Source organism: Lissotriton vulgaris, chromosome 5 (assembly GCF_964263255.1).
Source record: "Lissotriton vulgaris chromosome 5, aLisVul1.2, whole genome shotgun sequence".
In the NCBI taxonomy this organism is placed as follows: domain Eukaryota; kingdom Metazoa; phylum Chordata; class Amphibia; order Caudata; family Salamandridae; genus Lissotriton; species Lissotriton vulgaris.
Genome location: NC_141693.1, coordinates 1602056746 through 1602078960, shown reverse-complemented (window position 1 = coordinate 1602078960; position 22215 = coordinate 1602056746). Strand labels below are relative to the sequence as shown.

At 43.5% G+C, this 22215-nt stretch overlaps 1 protein-coding gene across 2 annotated transcripts in view; it reads left to right on the top strand.

Moving 5' to 3' along the window:
* Positions 1 to 22215, top strand: part of LOC147716791 (dehydrogenase/reductase SDR family member 1-like) — a 191429-nt gene that overhangs the window by 91398 nt on the left and 77816 nt on the right. For both annotated transcript variants that reach the window (XM_086923742.1, XM_086923743.1), the window contains exons 5-6: positions 1391 to 1523; positions 18226 to 18369. In XM_086923742.1, coding sequence (XP_086779868.1) covers positions 1391 to 1523; positions 18226 to 18369 — 277 coding nt within the window. The remainder of the gene's footprint in view (positions 1 to 1390; positions 1524 to 18225; positions 18370 to 22215) is intronic.

Below are 22215 nucleotides of genomic sequence, written 5' to 3'. Positions count from 1 at the left end.
TTTTCAATATTGTAACACAGCTGTAACTCACTGATATCACTGTAAATAATCTCTGTGACACCCTCCCTTCATATGTGAGGTCCTGTTTTGACCTTAAAGAAAGTTTTTTAATGGATGTTGCCTGTCATAGACTCTCACACACCACCCTCATTAAAAATAGATTACAGTAAAATTGTATTTAACATTAATTAATCAGGGCAAGATTCTGCAGAACAAAGTTGGCTGTATCAGATGGGGCCCTGAAAGGATGGGGCCCTGGGCAAGAGCCCACTTTACCCGTGCCTTAAAACGTCTCTGGGTGAATGCATCCGCTTGCTTGCAGATGGATGCCTGGATGTTGGAGGGCTTGGGACCACTGTGCCTCTCTCCCAAGGAGCACCCCCGGGGTGTTCACTAACTGTGTATCCCTTAATATAAAAGGTGCACAATCAACATACCTCTTGTCAGCCTTTTGCCCTTGCAGCATAACACAGAAAGGGATGCACAAGTGTATGTGGCTCCTTCTGTAATACCTTAATCCCCAGAGGTGCAAATAACAGAGGCAGGTGCTTGTTTTTTGCTTCTGGGGCATTTTCTTTAATAGGGCCCCTGGAGTGCACAGTGGTCTGCAGCAAGCGGGTGGCCACTCCTGCGGTCAGAGCTGCTGGCCTAGACAGATCCTCAAGAGGTGGATGGTATTCCGGTTTATTGCCTGTTGCATATGCAATCCAAAACTCTGGAGCTAGACGTGAACTCGCATCTTTATGCAAACCAGAACCTTAAAATTGTACTTTTCCGAAAACCCTTGGGAAAGTCCATACCACAAATATGCAGAAGAAAAAGTCATGTCTTCTGTTGTGAGAAGAAAAATACTACCCCTTGTTTGGAACTCCGTGGACTGGAGTGCAGGATTCTTTGCTTGCCTTTATGATTCCCTGTAGAACCTCAATAAATATCTATCTTTCATTGGTACGTTTTTGAGATCTGAGGGTTTTGACTAATGATGTATCGTGTAACGTCAAAGGCATAGCTTCCATAGGTGCAGCAGGTGCAGTGGCACCGGGGCCAAAAGGTCTAATTGTTGATGTATTTTGTACTCTCATCCGCAACTAGCGGGTCAATTTTCTTCCTTGTATAGGGGCCCATGACACACTGGTTGTGTTCAGCCCTTGTGCATCCCTTTTAATCTGTGTGTATGAAAACTGATCAGGAGACCTTGCATACTTAACTAAAGAAACCTGTGACAGTAAGTCATCGGCAACAGTGGTTAGATGTGTTCCTTTTTCTCGTGTGTTCCTGGCAGCTCTATTCTGTTTTCATCTTGTCGCCTTATGGCAATGCTTTTTTGTGTTCCCTCGCCTTATCATCCTGGGCACATGGTCACAGGTTTTTCATTTTATTTCCCATCTAGGGGGCACTACTTGTGCTCGGTGTATGCAGCTCAGATGATGGTGGAGGCTCGCAGAGGGCTAATTGTCGTCATCTCCTCCATTGGCGGCCTTCGATATTTTTTCAACGCACCCTACGGCATTGGAAAAGAAGCAGTAAGTGTAATTGGGGGGTGAACAGAGGATCAAATAGACTGACGCACACACACACGCACATGAACACACATAAACACACTCATTGTTCATAGGTTTTTATCAAGAGCCTACTCAGCCTACAGATGCTTCATTGAGTTTTGTTGTAATTGTATTTATATAGCGCTTATTACTACCCCTGACGAGGCGTTGAAGCGCTTTTCAGCAAGTAGCACGCTCCTCCGAAACCCAAAGAGGATTAGTGGTGAGTAAGTATAGGGAGATAAACATTAATTTGAAAGGTGGACATGTGAGTTTATTATTCTGATTGGAATAGTATAGTGGAGGGATAAAAGAGGGAAGGGTTTGTATTTCTATAGCGCTTGCCACCCCTGATGAGGTGTTGGAGCATTTTTTGCCAGGTAGCACGCTACTCCAGCAGCCAAAGAGGATTAGTGGGGAATTAGTATAGGGAAATTTGAAATTAATTTGAGTGGTGGACATGTGAGTATGTTAGTTGGATTGAAAAGGATAGTGGAAGGATAGAAGAGGGAAGGGTCGAGAAAGCGTTTATTGTTTTGGGGATCATCACAGTAGGAGGAGGTAGCGGATGAGTAAGGGGGAGGTGAAAGGGGAAAGAGTCAGAAGGAAGGTTTTAGAAAGTCTTGTTTGTTTGGGAGATCTGAATAGTAAAGGTTGTTTGAGATGATGCAAGGAGGGGTAGAGGAGGGAAGAGTCTAGAAAGAAGGGTTATGTATAAGGAATGTAATATATGTAGATTTGAGTTCTATTTAATAAACAGACAATCAAGCTAATTTATTTGTGTGTATATATATATATATGTATATATATATATATTTATATATATTTATATATATATATATATATATATATATATTTATATATATATTTTCTTTTTATTTTATAGTTAACTACAAAAGCAATTGTAAATAGCTATGATAAAAATTTAATTTTTTATTCAGTGACCTATATATATGTTAAACATGGGATAATATAACCATAAGTAATATGTACAACTTTCAAGCATATATTTACAAACTCAACTAGTATACATGTTTATAGCAAGGAATACACATATATAGGTACACACATATAGTCCAAATAAAGGCTCACATACACAGGGACACACTGCACATCTATGTTTGTGCATGGTAGTTATGTGGGGAAGAGCCAACTCTTAAGTAGTCGTCTGTAGATAAGGATGTTATCCATAGGATCTTGTGTTTGGGGGTAAATAGTTCCATAGTTTGGCTGCTTGAACAGAGAAGGATGTGCCACCTATGATTTTTTCTTGTTCTTGTATGGTGGGATTTAGAGGCAAGGTGCCAAACTAGAGTGGAGGTTCCTTTGTTGAATGTATTTGGTTATTTTATTCCTGATGAAGAGCGGTCCCGTTCCATGTATCGCTTTGTGGGTGATCAAAGCAACTTAGATGTGGATCTTCTGGCGACTGGTAACCAATGTATGGCTTTCAAGGCAGGGGAGATGTGGGCTTGTGGCTTTATATATAATAGTCTGGCAGCAGAGTTCTGAATCCGTTGTCATCTTCTGATAGTTATTAAAGATGATCCATGGTAGAGGCTGTTGGCATAATCGAGTCTAGACAGAACAAGAGGAATAGTAGCCTGGACTTTTCTTTGTGGAAATCCCAGGTGGGAAGATGCTTCGCAAAGTTTTTATAGTAACAAAGCTTTATCTTGCTAGTTTATCCGCTTGGGCATTCGTTGATATCTTGGAGTCCATGTTAATTCTGAGGTTTCTTATTTCCTTATGGCATTCGCAGATCGTCAGGCCAGGCGGCGAGTGGGTCATAATTTTTCCAGTCATCACATGTGAGTATATCCTTTTTGGAAGCTTGCAATTTGAGATGGCTCCATGTCATCCACTGATCAATAGCTGTGAGCCAACTGAAAATGTGTGAGTTTCCAAAGTCTTTGGGGCTTTCCAGTTTATGGAGTATTTGTGTGCCATCTGCATAGTTATAGAATGTGGGGTGAAATGAATTGATCAGTGCCGGTAATGACTTCATGTAGATGTTGAAATGAATGGTTGAGATGATAGAGGCTTGAGGAACCCTTGCTTTTGTGAAGTACAGTTTGGATGAGAAAGGGTGGGTATGTATGACCTTAGCTCTGTTTTGATGGATCCAGTCAAGAGCAGTCCCCTCTATGCCGGCTTCATAGAGTCTTTGTATTAGAGCAGTGATACTCAAAGTACAGCCTGAGGGCTGGATGCAGCCCTCCTGACCTTTACGTACGGTCCTCTGCTCAACAGTAACACTGGGCTGCTGTTTCCTTGATTCAGCACTAACATTAAAAAGGTGTTAAATAAAGAAGCAAGCATGCATTCAATGGTTAATTGAAGTTAAAGAAAGGACTGCACTGCTAAACTTTATAATCACCTTCATTTTTAAGGACATCTTGCAGCAAAAATGTAAAAGTATTATAAGTCTGTTAAAAAGTTCAAAAAGTGTATTTCATTAATATGAAAAACTGTTTCCTCTTAGTACTTCGGATCATATCAGCGCATTGTGAAGTATGTTTTTAAATGTGATTGTCTTCAAACATCAATTTAGAAACATTCATTCTCCCCACCCCCACCTTGACAACAATGCCAATAGTGAACTAAGAGGCAAGTCAGCGTACACTTCATCCACAACCGGAAGTCATTTGTTCCATAATGGCACTGACTTTAAACAGGCTGTGGAGAAAGGCCGACCATAAACACAATCTGTACTTCGTTTTGAAGTTAAAATGTGGCAGCTCTTTTTAGTGTTGAGGCTCAGAGAGCATGTTAATGTATGTAAGTATTAACTCAGGAAAATAGACGTTTAAGCACTAATCAGGCAAATGAAAGGACCATCTGATGTTTTCATGCCTGCCTCACTTCTGGTTTTTGGGTCTTTTGGGGTAAATTAGAGGTTAAAATAGGAATTCTTGAAACATTTAGGAGCATCATTTGGATTTAATTCAAGTCGTCTGATAGTTTCAAATTAGAATTTGACTTCCTTTCTTATTTCCCATGGGAATGATTAATAAAGACTTCCAGAAATCATTCTTGATGCCAAGAAAACTCAGAACTCCAAAAACATTCCACAGGCCTGTACTAACGCATTTCTTCTGAGAAACCCTTCAATTCAGTAGAGCTTGTGACAAGAAAATGTGATTTACAAATGTACTAAACCCAATTAGCGATTTGAAAACAGATTATCGAATCTCTAAATGGGTTTAGGAAATCATAAGGAATTGCTTTTTGGAAGGGGCCTGTTTAAGGCGTCCTTTCCAAATATCGATTCCTTATGGTTTGTATTAATGTTTTGCTACCGCAATGCAACACCAGAAAATACACTTTTTACTGACACTTCAAACAGGAAGGGGTCCCCAGGGGATCCATTCCTCTTTGGGAATGGTCAAAGAACAAGCTCTTTGTGAACTCAACCCGTTCTCCAGAAAATGGGCTGCAATAATAAAAAAAAAGATTACCTTATTCAAAATCAATCACAGACGTGAATATCGGCAAGTCAACTTCCCTGTGATGGCAGCAAATCGTTGTGGGTCACATTTGAAACTTACCTCATTAATATTCATGAGATAGGTCAAATTGAGACCACTGCTATTCAGTATTTTGAGAATCGACCTATTAGTACATAGGTTGGTTGTATGAGGCTAGGGTAGAATATGGTGCATACTTATTTAAGTGAAGCACCCTGCACTAATATAGCCAACCATTATGGTCTTAGACAACCTTAAAAAGCTCTCTAGGTGGTAGCTGTGGTGAGTAAGCATGGGCGGAAAATCCGTTTCGCTCGCGGATTTTGCGGATTTTCGGTAAATTCGCAATCCGCGAGATTCGCGAATCTCCCGCAAAATCCGCAAATCCGCGAGCAGCGGATTTTGCTCGCACTGCTCGCACTGTTCGCGTGAGTTCGCGGCTTCCCAGTACAACTTCGCGCCCCGCGAATAAGTGCAAAATTGCAGAAATACGATCTTAGCAAAACTGAAACTACTTACCAGGTTCAAAAGTTCAGGCTCATCATTAGTAGCCATTTCCTGTAGTGCTTCCTGAGGGGCCCCTCCAGAGTTCAGTTGCCAGTTGCAACTATTATGTGACCCTGCTCTGAACCTCAGAATAGTTACACATATGCCACAAAGGTCCTGAATTACAGCTAAGGGAGACAAGCAGGAGCCAGGCTGGAGGTTCAAATCCATTAATCAGCCCCTAATTCATTATTGTCAGTTGGGGCTGGGCAGGTTTTGTAACTAATTTTGCAACAATGAAAGCACTTAGCAAGTGCAAAAGATCACTAATCAGGAAGCACTAAGGAAGCAGGTGCCAGCTAAAAAAATATTCTGTGACACATTAATCAGCCCCAAATTAATTCAGGTCACTTGAGGCAGGGAAGGTGTGCTTGCGTTGCCACAATAATGTACACTGACTGGACAACCAGAGGGTGCTGTGATGAAACAGAGGGTGGCATGGGTGGGCCAGAGGGTGGCATGAGTAGTCAGAGAGTGGAAGTGGTGACAGAGAGTGGCAGTGATGAAGAAGAGTGTCCCAAACAGGCTGGACACGTAGAAACAACAAGTTCGCGAAACTTGCGACCCGACAGGTAAGTTCGCAATTTGCGACATTGTACAAAACCCTCGCGAACTGGCAGAAACCCGCGCAAACACAAAAAAAAAAAATTCGCGAGAATTCGCTGATTTTGCAGATTGCGAGTTCGCAAATCCGCAAAATTCGCGAACGCGAGATTCGCAAAATTCGCCCATGCTTAGTGGTGAGCAACCTTCAGGCTTAGTCTAGAAGGAGTGTTAAGTAGCTTGTTTTATCAGTACTAATCATATAGTGTAAGTTAAACATAAAAGAACCATACAGTGTAGTTATAAAAATAATAATATTTATTAAACACACTCCCTAATACATTGGTATATCTCCTACCCGGAGATACAAACACAATAAAAACAATATTTCAAAAGGAGAACAGTTAAGTAGCACAAAAACACAATGGTATCCAGGGGGAGACCAAACCATATACTAATAAAGTGGAATGCGAAATGCGACCAAAGTGTAGACTGAACCCAGAAGACTTAGAAGAGCTGGTGGCCGAAGGAACAGACATGGAAAAGGAAGAAGCTGCAGTGTCGGAATCAGCAAGGTCCCATGGGATCACCAAGTACAAGAGAGTCCGAGCGGGCCCGAGCAGGAAGAGGAGCCAAAGAGGGCCTCGAGGGGACCCACAGGCCGAGGAACAGGAGTCGCAAGAAGACCTCAAGCAGCTTACCAATGATAAAGGCCCACGGTGCGTGCAGAGGGTGTGGTGAGGACGAAGATCTTAGTAGCAAGAGATGCTGGAGGCCCGAAGATCTCTGAAGAAGAGTTAACAAGCCTTGGCAATGGCAGGAGTACTGTTACAGCAGTGCTGACGAAGGATACTGGCCTAAAACTCGGATGAGAGGACAGTGCACGCCTCTAGGGTGGTGCAGAACCACCACCTGTGTTGCTGGGCTTTGCGAAGTCCGGAGGATGTCAGGAGCAGCAGACCAGTCAGCTTAGTTGTGGTGCCTGCAGATGCAGGGGAGTGACTCCTTCACTCCAAGGGAGATTCATTCGGGTGGTTTTGATGCCCACAGGCCTGGAGCAGAACTTGGATGGAGCACAGGCAATGCAGCAGTAGCCTTCCCAGATGCAGTCTCGGTTCCCAATGAAGTTCAAAGTGCCCAGACAATTGAAGTGGTTTTGGATCTGAATCTTGTGACAAGACGAGTCTGAAGAGCCACCCACAGGTAAGCCCTTAAGTACCCAAAAGAAAGGGCTGGGACGGTTTAGGGGCCCCTCCCAGAGGAGGGGCTGGACAGAGGGCAGGATAGGCCCATGTTCTTTGTCCTGTTCTGTGCCAGAGCAGAAGCCAACAACTCCCTGAACTGGTTTCAACTGGAGTATGCAAGGAGAGCACCAAATGTGCCCTTCAAAGCAGTCTGGTGTCACTGGCACTCGCCCCCACCCCACCCCAATACACTAAGTGCTGTCTGGGAGGTGGTCACAACTGTGACAGGAAACCTGTTGTTCTACTTTCCCCTGCTCGGGCTTAGCTCAGCAGTAGGAGGGCAGAATCATGTATGTGGTTGGCAGCAGCATTAGTTTGCTGTTAAACATTCAAAGGCTGGTACTGGGAATACAGGGGGGGCTCCCTAGGGGAGCCCCCCATTACATGGGATCCTAAATCCAACATTGGAATCGGTTTTGGGGTAGGATTCCAACATGTTTGATACCAAACATGGCCGGTTTCGGTGCAGCCAATATATAGCTAGACATCTCATAATTGACTTGATGTCCACTAAATGTATACAATGGCTGACTGCTGTTGCAAAGCCTGGTGAATCGACTTGTGGCTTTTGGGCACCCATACTTAGAACCAAGCGCCCTGCCTTCAGGATTGAAAGGCCTACCTTAGAGTTGTCTTATAGGTTTTAAGTGTAGTGACCTTAGATATGAGGAAACTTGTATCTGTGGTGAGTGGTGCTAGCACCAGCTCACAAAGGCTGCAATGGCAGGCCAGTAGTTACAATTTGAGTGGTCTCTTATGGGTGGCATAATGCATGGTGCAGCCCATGGGAGAACCCTGGTGTACCTATGCCCTGGGTACCTTAGTACCATATACTAGTGGCTTAGAAGAGTACACTAGTAGCCAATTAGGAAGGTACCAAAGCACTTACCATATCCAATCTAGGGAGAGACCACAGGGACTGGGTCCTGATTAGCAGGATCCTAGTCAGAGTAGTCAGAAAACAAAATTATACCAGTAAAAAGTGGGGGTGACCAAGAAAGCATATCCTACTTTCCTCCGCTTGGTTTGCAAAATACTGTTGGATTCACCACATCTTCACCAAAGGAGGGTCATAGGGATAGTTAGAAAAGCACTCAAGCAAGGAAAAGTAGCCTTTTTCCATGCCTAATAGCACCCGCTTTAAAACAAGGTTAACCATATCATCCCAGACCCTCACAAATAGCTTTGGAAGATGTACAGGAGAGAAAAGGGAAAATCAATAACAGATGTCAAGGGGAATATGAAAGAAAAACAACTTCATTTATACCACACTGTGACCAAGACCAACCTCCAGGTGACTGATCATACCCTGTAGGAAGCGTAAAGGGCCTCAATACAGCACACAATGGAAAATAACATATCTAATACAGAACATTTTTAACTGCAGTAGAGCCAGGGTTCTAATCGTGACGCACAGGTGCACAATCTACAAAAGCGCAGCATGACAAACGTCTCATTAAAATAAAAGACATCATACTCTCATCTTAAAGAGTGTTTAGATATAGCTCTTTAAAAAAGAGGCATATTTATCTCTTTGTTGTAGACAACATAGTAAATGCACAGACGAGTTCCACAAATGCACAAGACACAGCAGTTGCTTGGTTAAAGAAGGGGTGGGGGTTAGGAATAGTTTTCAGGGAAGGTGGGGTTTCTGGGTATTTGTCAGGGGTGGGAGGTTCTGGGTAGTTGTTAGGGGTGGGGGTTCGGGGTAGTTTCAGGGGTGGGGGTTTGGGGTAGTTTTCAAGTGTGGTGGGGGTTCATGATAAATCAGGGGTAGTTTTTAGGGGAGGTGGGGGTTCGGGGTAGTTTTAGGGGTGGGGGTTCGTGGTAGTTTCAAGGGTGGCGGGGGGTTTGTGGAAGTTTTCAGGGGGGGTTTGGGGTATTTTTTAAAGGGGTTGTTTTTAGAGCTCAGGGAGGGAGATGGGGTAATTTGTAGGGATTAGGGGAGGGCGGGGTTGTATTTAGGGGGTGTGGGAGGGGGAGGGGTAGTAACCTTAGCAACGCATACCTGTTTACCATGAATGTCTTAACCACAAACATTTGTGGTAAAGGCATGAGTGGTAAAGCAATTCGTGGTTAAGACGCAGCCGTTATAGAGACCGCGCTGTGTTGGTATGCGGGGTAGAGCAACTCGTTGTTCCGACATACAACTATTCCAGAGGACTGTAACCCATCAGCGTCATGCTTACACTGAATGCCTCCATCTCTTCTGCTACCTTCCCAGTTGCTTGGAAACATGAAACTGTCCACACATTGTTGAAGAAACCATCCGTGGACCCTTCAAGAATTGTCAACTACAGACTAATCCCCCTGTTACCATACTTTGCAAGTTCAAATGGTGCCTCATTGAATGCCTCAACAACCACCAATTCCTCTACACCATTCAGTCTGGTTTCAACCCAACCACAGCACAGAAACTGGCCAGCTTCGCCCCTATGGATGGCATCCGCATGACTCCGGACAGAGGAGACATGGCAGTCCTCACCCTCCTGAAACTCTCTGCAGCATTTGACTCGGTCTCCCGCTTCAGCCTAATCCAATGTTTACACTACTTTGGAAACCATGGACACCCACACTGATGGATCTGCTCCTTCTTGACTGTAAGGACCCGGTCCTCGGATCCCGCAACCTCATCAGTGGAGTTCCACAAGGATCCTCCCTGAGCCCAAGCTTCTTTAATGCATACATCATCCCTTCAAGGCAACATCATCCGCTCGTGCAACATTAAAGTTCTCAACTACGCCGACGACACGCACCTCATTCTCTTCCTCAAGGACGACACAACCAGCACTGGATCAAGTTTAATATCTTCATGGCTGAAATCGCCTACTGCATGAAGACCAGCTATCTGAAGCTGAACACAGAGCAGAAAAAATTGGGATCCTCAGGAAGAGCACATGACTGTGATACTCAACCTGGTGGCCAACAGAGCTAGGACCGACTACCCCAAGAACTTTGGGATCATCATCAAGAAAAAACTCAACATGACCTCCAAAGTCAATACTGTCATCGTCTCATGCTTCCTTACCCTGTAGATCCTGAGAAGGATTTAAAAATGTCTCCCAATCAGCCCACAGAAAACTGTCAAGCATGTATTTTTCACAAGCAAGCTGGACTACAAGAACATCGTATTTACCCGGATCAACAAAAAACTCTCCAGAAGGTTGCAGACCATTCATAACTAGATGACCATAATCACTCTCCACCTCTCCACTCGCTCCACATACACAAACAAGCTCTCCCTCCCTCATGAATAGCTGAGCTACAAGTTCCTCAGGGCACACACCCAAAAACAGTACCTCCTGGAATACATTCAAAACAACATTCCAAAAATCCTGACAGCGCTTAAATCCTCAGACCATTTCAACGACCTGTTCCATTGCATATTTTCAGGGAGATCAAATCCTCCTTACTCCTACTTTGGACCAAGATAGTAAATACCTCACTGTAGCAAGGCACTATCCTAGACTTCCTAGAATGTAGGACAGGTAACCCCTATGCTGAAAAAAACCTACTGCATATCGCTCGGACCTAAACAACATCTGCCCTGTTCCAACAATTCATTGAAAAATGAGTTCAAATCCAACTTTTCAACCATATTGGGCATTTCCAACTTCTTGACGCAATCCAAATCTGCTTCCTTCAAGGCAACAGCACTGAATTGGCTCTCATGCACATAGTGAATTACTTGCTAAAAATGTTGGATCAGAACAAATCTTCCCTCTAATCCTCCTAGACTTATCATCTGCCTTCAATACGGTTAAACATAACAGTCTCCTAGACTGACTTGAACGGAGGATGGGGCTCTTAGGATCCATACGAAACTGGTTCACTACACTTCTCCACAATAGAGCTCAAAGAATAAAGGTTAACTAGCCCCCGTCCAATACCACACCGGTCACATTCACCTACCCTCTTCAACCTTTTGATCAAATCGTGAACTCCCCCAACACTCATTACCACATGTGTGCGGATGCCACCTAACTGTACTTGAAAATGTCTTCCCCTGAAGATATTAGGTCCTACAACACAATTGTACTAGAAACCTAAAATTGGCTATCCCACAAACACCTCAAACTTAATGCCATTAAAACAGAATTCCTCCAAATCGCCTGACAGTGATAGATACATCATCTAACTGCGCTTAACTGCTCTCCACACATTATTCACTCCACAAGATCTCTGAGAACAACACTTGACAATAACCTGAACATTAAGAAGCACATTAGTACCACCATCAAAGGAGCGAACTACCAATGAACATTTTAAGGGATTTAAAATCTTTCCTTCCTCAAGACAACTTCAAATCAGCCGTCCATGTCTACTCATTCCCAGGTTGGGCTATAGAAGTGGAACCCTTTGCGGCCTTACCCGATCAAAGTTGACACCTCTAAGGGCATCTCTCAGTTTGGATGCCAATCTTATCACAGGAACAAAAAGAAACAAACACATCACCCCGGACCTAAAAGCTCTAAAATGACTTCATGTGAAGCAAGGATTCAGAAAAAAATTGCTTCCATGACCCATTAAGCACTTCATTAAAAAACCCTAGGTGCTTGTCACTAAAGCTAGAATTATCTGGTGGATCCAGATCCTCTAGAAACACCAGCACCTTGGTACTGAAACACCTGAAATTCCATAAAAAGCAAATTTGCAACAGATATGTAGTAATCCACACAGGAAGCTTCATTTAAATTCTTGAATTATCTTTACAATTTTCATGCAGCAACCATCAGCAACACAAGCAAAATACTGGTTAACATTAGAACATTTCCTGTGATGCAATTCCACTGCATCATGACTGCATCATACAATTCTAAATATCACCACATATCTTCCCCCCTATGATATCTAAAAGAAAAAAAAATAAGAAAACATTAGAGAAAATGTTCAACCTACGAAATACTCGTATTACAGGAAAACATTTTTGGGGAATAATTACAAAATGAAATACATATAAAAAAAATAACATCACAAATGAGATACTTTGCACAAATTACCAAAACTCCACTTCTTGCCATCATCTAGTTCAGCCACAGAACCCTTGACAGAAATTACTTTATGTGGCTGAGAAAACTTACTCTCTCCCTTCTTCACAAATTCAAATTTTCTTACAACAACCCACACCAATTCCTTAGCACTTTTCCTACTATCAAAATCCATCTTATTACGCTACTGACAATCTGCAACTCTCGACCTCATTCTTTCCCTATCAACCCAAACTTGATTTTTTCCATCAACCACATCGAAGACTCCTTAGTACCCGGCTCTCTACCTTTCAAAGCCACAAAAGGAGAAACTCCAGTCACCGAATGAGGTGTAATTCTATGACCCCACATCATTCTCCTTTATTCATCTTTCTATGACAAACCATTAGCCAGAGAAAGTTGAATACAATCCGTTACAATCCTGTTCACCCTTTCCACAAGTCCATTGGCTTGCGGACAGAACAAAGCTACTCTTTCATGACTGATTCCAAGACTAAAAAGAAAACTAGTCATTTCAGAAGAATTTAACTGAACTCCATTATCAGTTACAAGAGTTTTCGGCACCCCTTCTTCCAAGAAAACTTCTTTCAAAAATGCTATCACATTTGCAGTGCTGACTTACCCCATAGATTTGCAAGTAAACCAATTGCTATGGTAATCAACCAATACAAGTAAAAACCGATTATTGCTTCCCAACTTGTCAATTGGGCCCAAAACATCCAAATCTAATTTCTCCCAAGGTTTCATAGGTAGTTCCACACATCTCAAAGGAGGTTCTCTTGTAGCCTTTACCTTATCACTATTGCTACAAGCATGACAATCTCGCACCAGATCTTCCACATTCTTGTCCATCTCCGGCCACCAATAAGATTCCCTTAATCTTCGCTTTGTCAAACTCCTACCTAAATGCCCTTCATGTACAATTTTCAACATTTTGTTCTCAACAAAACCGGTGGAACTATCCTATTTCTTCTTAAAACTTTGTCACCTTGCAAACTAAGTTCATCCTTTACAGACATGTATTGTTTATGAACAGTCCCTTCGCTAGATCCGTTCCAAGAATTCATAATCAATTCTTTCACCTTCTTATATTCCTCATCCTTCTCCACAGCTTCTTTTCACTCATCTTGACTAATAGCAAATTCACAGTCTACACTTACAACGAAATCTTCCAAAATTTCCACATAAGAGTAATCTTCCACTGGCATCCTAGAGAAACAATCGGCAATAACATTTCTATTGCCACGCACATACTCAACCACAAAATTGTATTCTAAGACAGATAGTAACCACCTCGATATACAGGGAGTTACACTTCCATCTAAACCCCGTCCACCTTTAAAAATATGGACTAAAGGTTTATGATCCGTCTTTACAACAAAAGGCAAACCCCCACAGATAATACTTAAAATGCGCCATTCCCCAACAACATGCCAATGCCTCTTTCTCTATACTTGAGTATGATTTCTCTGCTTCCTGTCATCTGCGTGAAGCAAACCCAATGATAGTTTCATTACTATCTGCCACTTGCAACAACACCGCCTCTAATCCCACATTGCTAGCATCCGTAAACAATATAGATTTTTTCTTAAAGTTAAAATGTCCCAATGACGGTGCATTGGAGAGACTATTTTTTACCTTACCAAACGCATCCTCACATTCAGCATTCCATTCAAACACCGTCCCTTTCTTCAAAAGAAGTCTCATAGGTTCCACTAAATCAGCAAATTTCGGCACAAACTTAGAGCAATATTCAGCAAGACCTAAGAAAGACTTTAATTGCTCCTTATTAATAGGACAAGGAGCATCTCTCACAGCTTTCACAATACTACTCTTTGGTCTTATACCCTCTGCTGAAATTTGATGATCCAAATAGTTGACCTGACTCAATCTTATTTGACACTTCTCTCTTTTGATTGTCAACCCAGCCTCAGAAATTCTACGCAAAACTTCTTCCATCAACTCATCATGTTCCTCAACTGATTTTCCCACAATCATTATGTTGTCTTGAAAACACAATACTCTCTCCATTCCCTTGAATATATTCTGCATAATACGTTGGAACACAGCTGAAGCTGAAGCCAATCCAAACGGCATCCTACGATACCGAAATTCACCCAAAGGTGTTACAAATTATGTTAATGGACGTGACTCGGGATGTAAATTCACCTGATGGTAGGCTGAGGACATGTCTAGGACACTGAAAACACTCCCATGACTATTACTAGACCATCGGTCCATGCGCAGTGTCCCATCAACTAGTCCTAGAGATACTACCTTCCTCAATTTGTGAACCTACACAGTTTTTACCTCTCATGATTTTGTTGTTTTCCTTTTTGTTACAACCATCTGTAAAGTGCACTGATACTCTCATAGGTCATGTTCGTGCTATATCAAATGTCATAGATAAAAAAAAAAACAAATTCAAACTAGTCACCCAGATTTTTAAGGCACTACATAACACTGGCCCAGGCAGCATACCTCGATCACATCTGCTTGCACAAATCTCATACACCTCTGCTCCTCATACACCTCTGCTTTCACACATCACACGCAAATGGAAAACTCGTTCCAGTGCTCGAGACTTTTAGTTCGCTTCTAAAGCATGGAACAGCCTGCCTCTGCCCAGACGAGCCTACGCCTCACTTCTTGAATTCAGGAACTGTGAAGGTGAATCCAGCCTAGCACTGGTTATTCACTGAGGGGGGAAATACCAAAGCAATAATAATCATTTAGAATCAAGAAAATAAAGTTCAGGAACTGTCAGCCAGGAGAGCAAGATAATACAAGGAAAAACTAAAAGAATGCAAACTAGAGTTTCCAGATTCCTCCTGATGGTCTGAAAAAAGAACCTAGGTAAAATGACTGCCCCGGATGTAAGCACTGCGAGCCAAAATAGGCGCAACTCACTGTAGAAACAAATCATGAAAGAGACAGGCATATTTTGTTTATAGTTGCTTTAGCTTGAACTCTTTTTAAAGACAAAGGATGAATATTTTGTGAAAAATATTGACATTTATATTTGAACATTGTTGTTGTGAGGTAAATAGTTGTATGTCGTGGGCCGAATGTTCACTAACTGAGGAAACTTATTTGTCCCCATCATCTGATACTCCTTGTGTATTGGCATTGAGGAGATTGGCAGCCCAAATATTGTCACACAGAAATCTGCATTTAGTGCATGCCAACATTATTGGATTGTGACATATCCATATGTCTGCACGATTTCATCAGTTTCTTTGGGGATGATATATGACCATCCAGCTAAGGATGTAAGGCAAGTGGCACATTTTATATTCATCTATGCATAGGGTTTTCAGGCCCTTCAATTCTTTACACATGATATGAGATTGGAAGTTGACTGCAACCACTCGCCCACAGTCGGTCTCATGTTCTAGGAAATTATATTACATCCTAAACCGAGGATATTTGAGAGGGTTGGTGCTAATGAGCCAAGTCTCAAAGATGACAAATAGTTATAAGTTGTAGTTAACATTAATGTTGTGAATGTTGATGAGGGAACCTTTTGTAGTGGACGTCGTGGGGTGGGGGACTCATTTGAGGATGATGGTAAGGGAGAGTCCCTTTGCCCAAAGAAAGACACCGCCTGGTCCAAGAAATTAGAGAGTACTTGAGATAGGTCTCAATGGCAGAGGATCCAGTGGAGGACTACAGATATGGTCTTTATTTCTTAGAAAAGTGCTTTGAAGGAGTTCGAGTTAAGCATTCCTTTAATTATTTGCTCACAAGAATTAGAAGAGCAAAGAAGGTCTGAAGGCCATGAAAAGGTTTCAGAAATGTAGATTGATACTGCAGGTGACAGGGGTGTAGTCCCTTGTTTGTTGGCCGTAATGAGAGACAAGGTGGGAGGAAGTTTTGGGGGAGGGGGTTTCCAGTATTTGAAGACACAATGCTGAGACGGTTCACATCCCGCTTATATTATTCCATTTTGTATGTTTATACTAGATTGTGGTGCTCAGTCTGTGTCGAACTGTATGTTTTCAGCTTTTCTCACATAATTTGTTGCACTATAAAAATTTGAAGAATCAGATTTCCCCCCAAAAATGAATTAAAAGAATAAGGGCTTTCTTGTCACAGGAAATGTACAGCTCACCGATTTAGGGGCAATGCTTTGTCTGAACTGCCAGTATTTGAAAAGGTAGTAGCCTAGCTTGTGGTGGTACAGCAGCCTGGGATAGGTTGTAGGGTGGTCCACAGTTCAGTGGGTGGGTGTCATCTCCCATGACTGAATGAACTTTCACTTCAGAGGACTCTGGGCCCGATTATGATGCGGCCTGGCGGTCGGAGCCTTTAGGGCTGTATCGTAATGGGCCGCTCGGTTTCCATTCCAACGGCCTCATTATGATGGAGGCGGTTGGAAAGGAAAGCGGCCGGTCATTCCGTCCGGCTTCTGACGGTCTTGGAGAGCCCGTCCACTAGTCAGAAGCCAACTAGTAATCTCAATGGCGGGCCTTTCCGCCCTTGAGATTACAGTGCATGCTTTCCAACATGGTTTCCATGGCGGTCTGTCTGACATAGAAACCATGTCGGAAAGCGTGTTTGAGGGCTTACAGCAGGGCCCCCTTTGGTGCAAGGGCCCCCGGTTGGAGGCAGTGGAGGCACCTATGGTGCCCCCCTGTTGATCCCTGCACCCCATGGCAGGCACCTTAAGTTGCCTGTCACGGGGTGCAGGGATGAACCGCACCTCCCCTTTCACCATGGGAGCATGCATTACGGGAAGTTTACGGCCATAATGCATGCTCCCATAGTGAAATGTAGGAACACTGTTTGGTCGCATCCTAATGAGGCAGTCGGGACCACCGACCGGGTGTCGGTTGGTCCCAGGACCAAGTCAGTGTCTGGCGGAAGGAATTCCGCCTGACATCGATATCAGGCCCATAGTTGTAAATGCTTGTACATAAAGTCCATAAAGAGTGATGGGGTAAGTTCAGCACCCAAATTCAACATTGCCCGAGGTCCCCCATGAGACTAATCATAGTGTAAGAGCACAGACCACACAGTTAGAGACTAAGCAGAAGGCACAGATTCTTAGCTGTCTTTGATACTTATTATGCTTTGAACATATTGGGGCCGATTATGATGTTGGTCCTAAAGCCTTAACTGCTAGTTGGAAGCTTTCTGACTGCGGTCGGAGGCTTTCTGACCAACACGGTTGGTTTACGGTCAGACAGCCCAATAAAGATTTCAGCGGTCGGAACGTAAACCAGCCAGTTATTCCAACTTGGTTCTGACCGGCTCTCTGAGTCTTCCAGACTGTTAGAGCTACACCGTAATCACCCATGGACAGCGTATTCACCGTTGGGATTACAATGTTGGTTTCCCACAGCCTTTCCGTGCTGGCCTTTCTGACACGGAAAGGCAGTCGGAAAGCAACTTTGGGGGCCCTTAGCAGGGACCCCTTCCTCCGCGGTCGATGGTTGGTGATCCAGGGGGTACCTAGAGTCCCCCCCTGTAAAAGCCTGTACAGTGTGCCAGGCACCATGGGGGGCTTGCCACACCTTATTTCTCTATAGGAGCCTGTATTGCGGCTGGTTTACGGTCATGACACAAGCTCCCATAGAGAAAAGTGAGTATGCAACCAAACAGTGTTCGGTCGCATCATAATCAGGCGGTCAGAATCGCGGACCGTAGGTCGGTCGGTCCCGAGTCCGAGATGGTGTCGGTTGGAGGCAACTCCGACCGACATCGTAATAAGACCCATAGTGTAAGATAAGGGACTATCCTAACGTTGAAGAATAGTCTACATTCCATTTTTTTTCAACTAAAAAGTCCTCACTGTACCCCCACAACTCACTATACCAACACACTTCTTGTTACATCCTATTGTATCACCATCATGCTTTGGGTGATTTCACTTGTCTCTTTCCTGCAGTGTGACCGGATGGCTGCAGACTGTGCCATAGAATTAAAGAAGCACAACGTGAAGTATATCTCACTGTGGCCAGGAGCTGTACTGACAGAAACTATTAATGAGGAGATGGCCAACGGCGACACATCCGGTCCAGCAGCAGAAATGGTGAGCTACCTACAAGGAGGTGCATCCTTTATCCGGTTGTACGGGTTGTACCTACTTCGCTGGCAGGGTTGAGTGAAACCCTCATGCTTTTCAAACAAGGTCTGTTTCATTTCAGTGAAAGCATAACATCTTGTGGACTTGAGTAAAGGAGAGTTGAAACACTCCCCTATTAGGAATGAGTAGTGTACTATCCTGCTTACTTTTGAATACCATTTAATTAGGTAACAGTAACACCCTTTATTTACCGACATTGGTGTTTTATGACACTCTTTTTCCCCTTTATGTAAAAAAAGCGAAATATTAGTAAAAAGAGAGAGCTATATAGTCAGTCCCATGTAGGCCACTCTCCCTCCATTATCCCCACTCCCTACCGCTCGCAGTTTGTGTAAACTAAATGACAACTGACAAGTGGCCACATTCCATCTGACATCTATGAAGAGTGCAGCAGTTTTCAACTGACTGGTACCCGCGACTTCTGCATTGATAATAAAAAGCGAGAGTTGCAGGGTCCGTAATCTGATGGATTTAAAGCTTTGAGGTTCTTCATTCAAGGAAGCAAAGAAAGCACAGGTTGTGGACTCCAGTCAATCAACACTTACAGTGACAGCGAGGTGCCGGTAAGAAGTGCATCTTTTATCAGTGAAGTGCCTTTTGGGCCAGGAACTGGAAACACATTGCCCCACTAAAATATCTGGCGTCTTCAGTTAGTAATGGAATCAGTGAACTCCAAGTTTATTGACAGAGTGATAACTAACAAGGAATGAAACACGTGTACGAAGGAGACAGATAGCGTGGGTTATTCTTCCTCAAGAGTATAGCCTTTATTTTCTCTTGTTGGCAGGAAGATTAGAATAATTCAGGCTCGTGCTAACATTGCGAGGGACGTCGGGCGCGTTTGCCATGATCCATGATGTTGTACACTCAGGTGTATTAAAACGCTCCTGGACGGTTGGGCCTTGCTTTGTCCTCCAGGCAAATTGGTGTGGGGTAGCGACAGCCGTTATGGCCTGCTCAAGTCTTTGTAGTAGACCTAGGTCACGGAATGTATCATTTGTGGATACGAAAATGGAGTATGTAGAAAGGGGGGCTACAGACCTCTCGCAATGACCACATGTGAGCAGTTATGTTGTTTGTTATCTACTTGCGCCAATGGGGCGTTGAGGGGCGAGAGGGAGGAAGGGAAGCAAGTTAAAATGTTACAAAGGAGTTGGGTGGGGAATGCCACTTGCAAGAGTAGAGGATACCATTAAAGATGCAGGCTGCCCGTTAAAAGGAATGCAAACACGCAAGAATGGTGCAAACAGGAAGGGAAGATAAGGGGAGTACAAAGCTCAGGAAGAGAAGATAAGGGGGGAGTACAAAGCTCTAACATGAAATGTAAACGGTGTAGGGAATAAAGTCAAAAAAGGTCTAATACTACAATATATCCGTAGACTCAAACCAGATGTAGTCCTTCTTTAGGTAAAGCACCTGCAATGCATGGAATATAAGTTCTTGCAGAGAGGCCAACACTTGCAGGATTCACCTCGGGGTCCAAAGGTGTCAGAATAGTAATCCAGAAGAATATATCCTTCCAAAGACGCCGTTAAAAATATGCACTGAATTGTACTTTAACGAAAACGAGGGCACAGTGGAAGCGGCAACACTGTGAGAGGCATATGAGATGATTCTCAGGGACGGTGCACAATATGTAATTGCAAGAAAGAAAAACAAGCATTGGCATAGCCAATATGTCTCGTCTTTGAGACCTTATAAGTGTTTAGCAATGCAACAGTTGATGTTTTTGCACCAAGGATATTGTGCTAAATAACTAAATACTTATAAAGTCCTGAAAGCGAGACGTATTGGCTATGCCAATGCTTGTTTTTCAAATGTGGTCAGCTACGCAACTCTTAATCACCCACGTTTCGGTTTTCAACATAACCAAAAATTATCGGGTGATGCTCCCCGTGAACGCCTTCATCCAGTTGACGGATAATACATCTCTACTCACAACGGTGTATCCTGACCCCAAAATGGCTCCAAAGGCCTTCTCAACTCATTAGGTGGCATGTCCCGCAACAGTGGAAAGGAAATGGTTCCTTTTGTTAATTAATCCTCACACACCCTATTGATGTCATGCTTCATCATCGGGTTCACCCTGACTCCTATAGGTCAGGGTGGTCCTAAGACCCAAAAAGACTGCCACCGTGTTTCAGCCCGAAAGGACGTGGCCACAAAATGGTCCTGGGCTTTCATCAGGGCTTCCTGCACCTTCAAAACAAATATATAGGTCCGCTAATATTGTTTTTGATCTAAACCAGGGAGGGAATTTCATTGTGCCCTGACCAAAGCCCATGACCATTTTTTGGCCACGTACCTACGGGCTGAAACATGTTGTCAGTCTTTTAGTATCTTAGGACCATAACTTCCAAAAGACAGGCTTTTATTATCTTTTAATACCCAATACATCCCCGCTAATAAAGGGATACCTGGGTTGTGTAGTAGGATTTTTATCTTCAAGTCCCCCTGGCCTACATCTCCTAAGAGCTCCCTGAAATGCGATCAAGCCCACCCTGATCTTTAGGTGTCAGTGCGAACCTGATGATGAAGCATGGCACCAAGAGGGTGTGTGAGGGTTAAATAACAAAAGGAAACATTACCGCTGTTGCAGAACACGCCACCTAAGGAGTTGAGGAGGCCTTTGGAGCCATTTTGTGGTCAGGATACTGTAGTAAAATAAATCCTAATGATGGTCACAAGTAGCCAGAAGGTATTTTCCATGTAGGAGGTTTATTGGTAATTTGTTACAGGTTCCATAGAAGTCTTAAGTAAATATTGAAGAGGTCCTGTAGCAGTCCCACCAGGAGCTGCATGGTTGCTGCTCATCCCACTCTCTTCAACTGTCATTCTCCACACACAAGCAGGCACACTCACATTCCACTCTCTGTCATCAAGCATTCCAACATTCCACACAGACATTTCATTCATTCTGGCTGAGCAGCTAAGGAGGAGATAAATCAAGGTATAACAGATGCTCTGTTGTGAATAGAGTTTTACCTGGGAGAAGGTATCCTTACTTTCACCTCTCTTACCCCTTCTCGTGCACTGTGGGGGGCTCCCCACTGCCACTTGTTGGTTACAGGAGAATACATCTCATCAAAAAACAGGCATTTGGCAGGGGTAATAGAGACAAAATCTCGACTGTTCCTTCATGTGCGCATGTGACTCTTCCTTCAGCTGATCATTTCTCTATTTGGTTGTTTTACTGGTACTAACAATGTGTACTCTTTGCCCAGATAGCTACCATGTGTAAAAATGATAAAATAACAAAGTAATACTAACAAAAAGTGTGCCGCATTCTGCAGCATAATTTGACTTTCATTGCCGTATAATTTGGCCAAACCGGTCCACTGCCTTATAACTCCAATGGCCCCTGCACATGGAGCCCCCACGCGGTCTTTCGTTTGAACTTCCCTTTCTCTAGCTTCTTTGTGTGTACTCCCCGGAGGTTCCCCCCCCCCTTCCCTCCTTTTTGGTATACCAGAAGAACGAGGAAAGGAGTGCAGTGCACCTGTGCTCACATTCCAGCATGGCAGCTTCAGCCACAAGATGGTGGAACGCGGCAAGTCTCTTCTGCCCCAACTGCAGATCTGCCTGGAACCGTTTCAACAGCTCCAGGAGCACTGGGTTTGGACTCCACACACCTGGTGATGCAGGTGCAGCTTAAGTACAAAAAAGTGCCCTGTTATTTTGTTCATAGCTCTTCCTGCCATAGAATGTTTGGCATTTATTATTAGCGCTGCAAGTAACGTTATTATTCTAAACCAGTGGTGTTTGTGTTATTAACCATGAAAGAATGGAGTC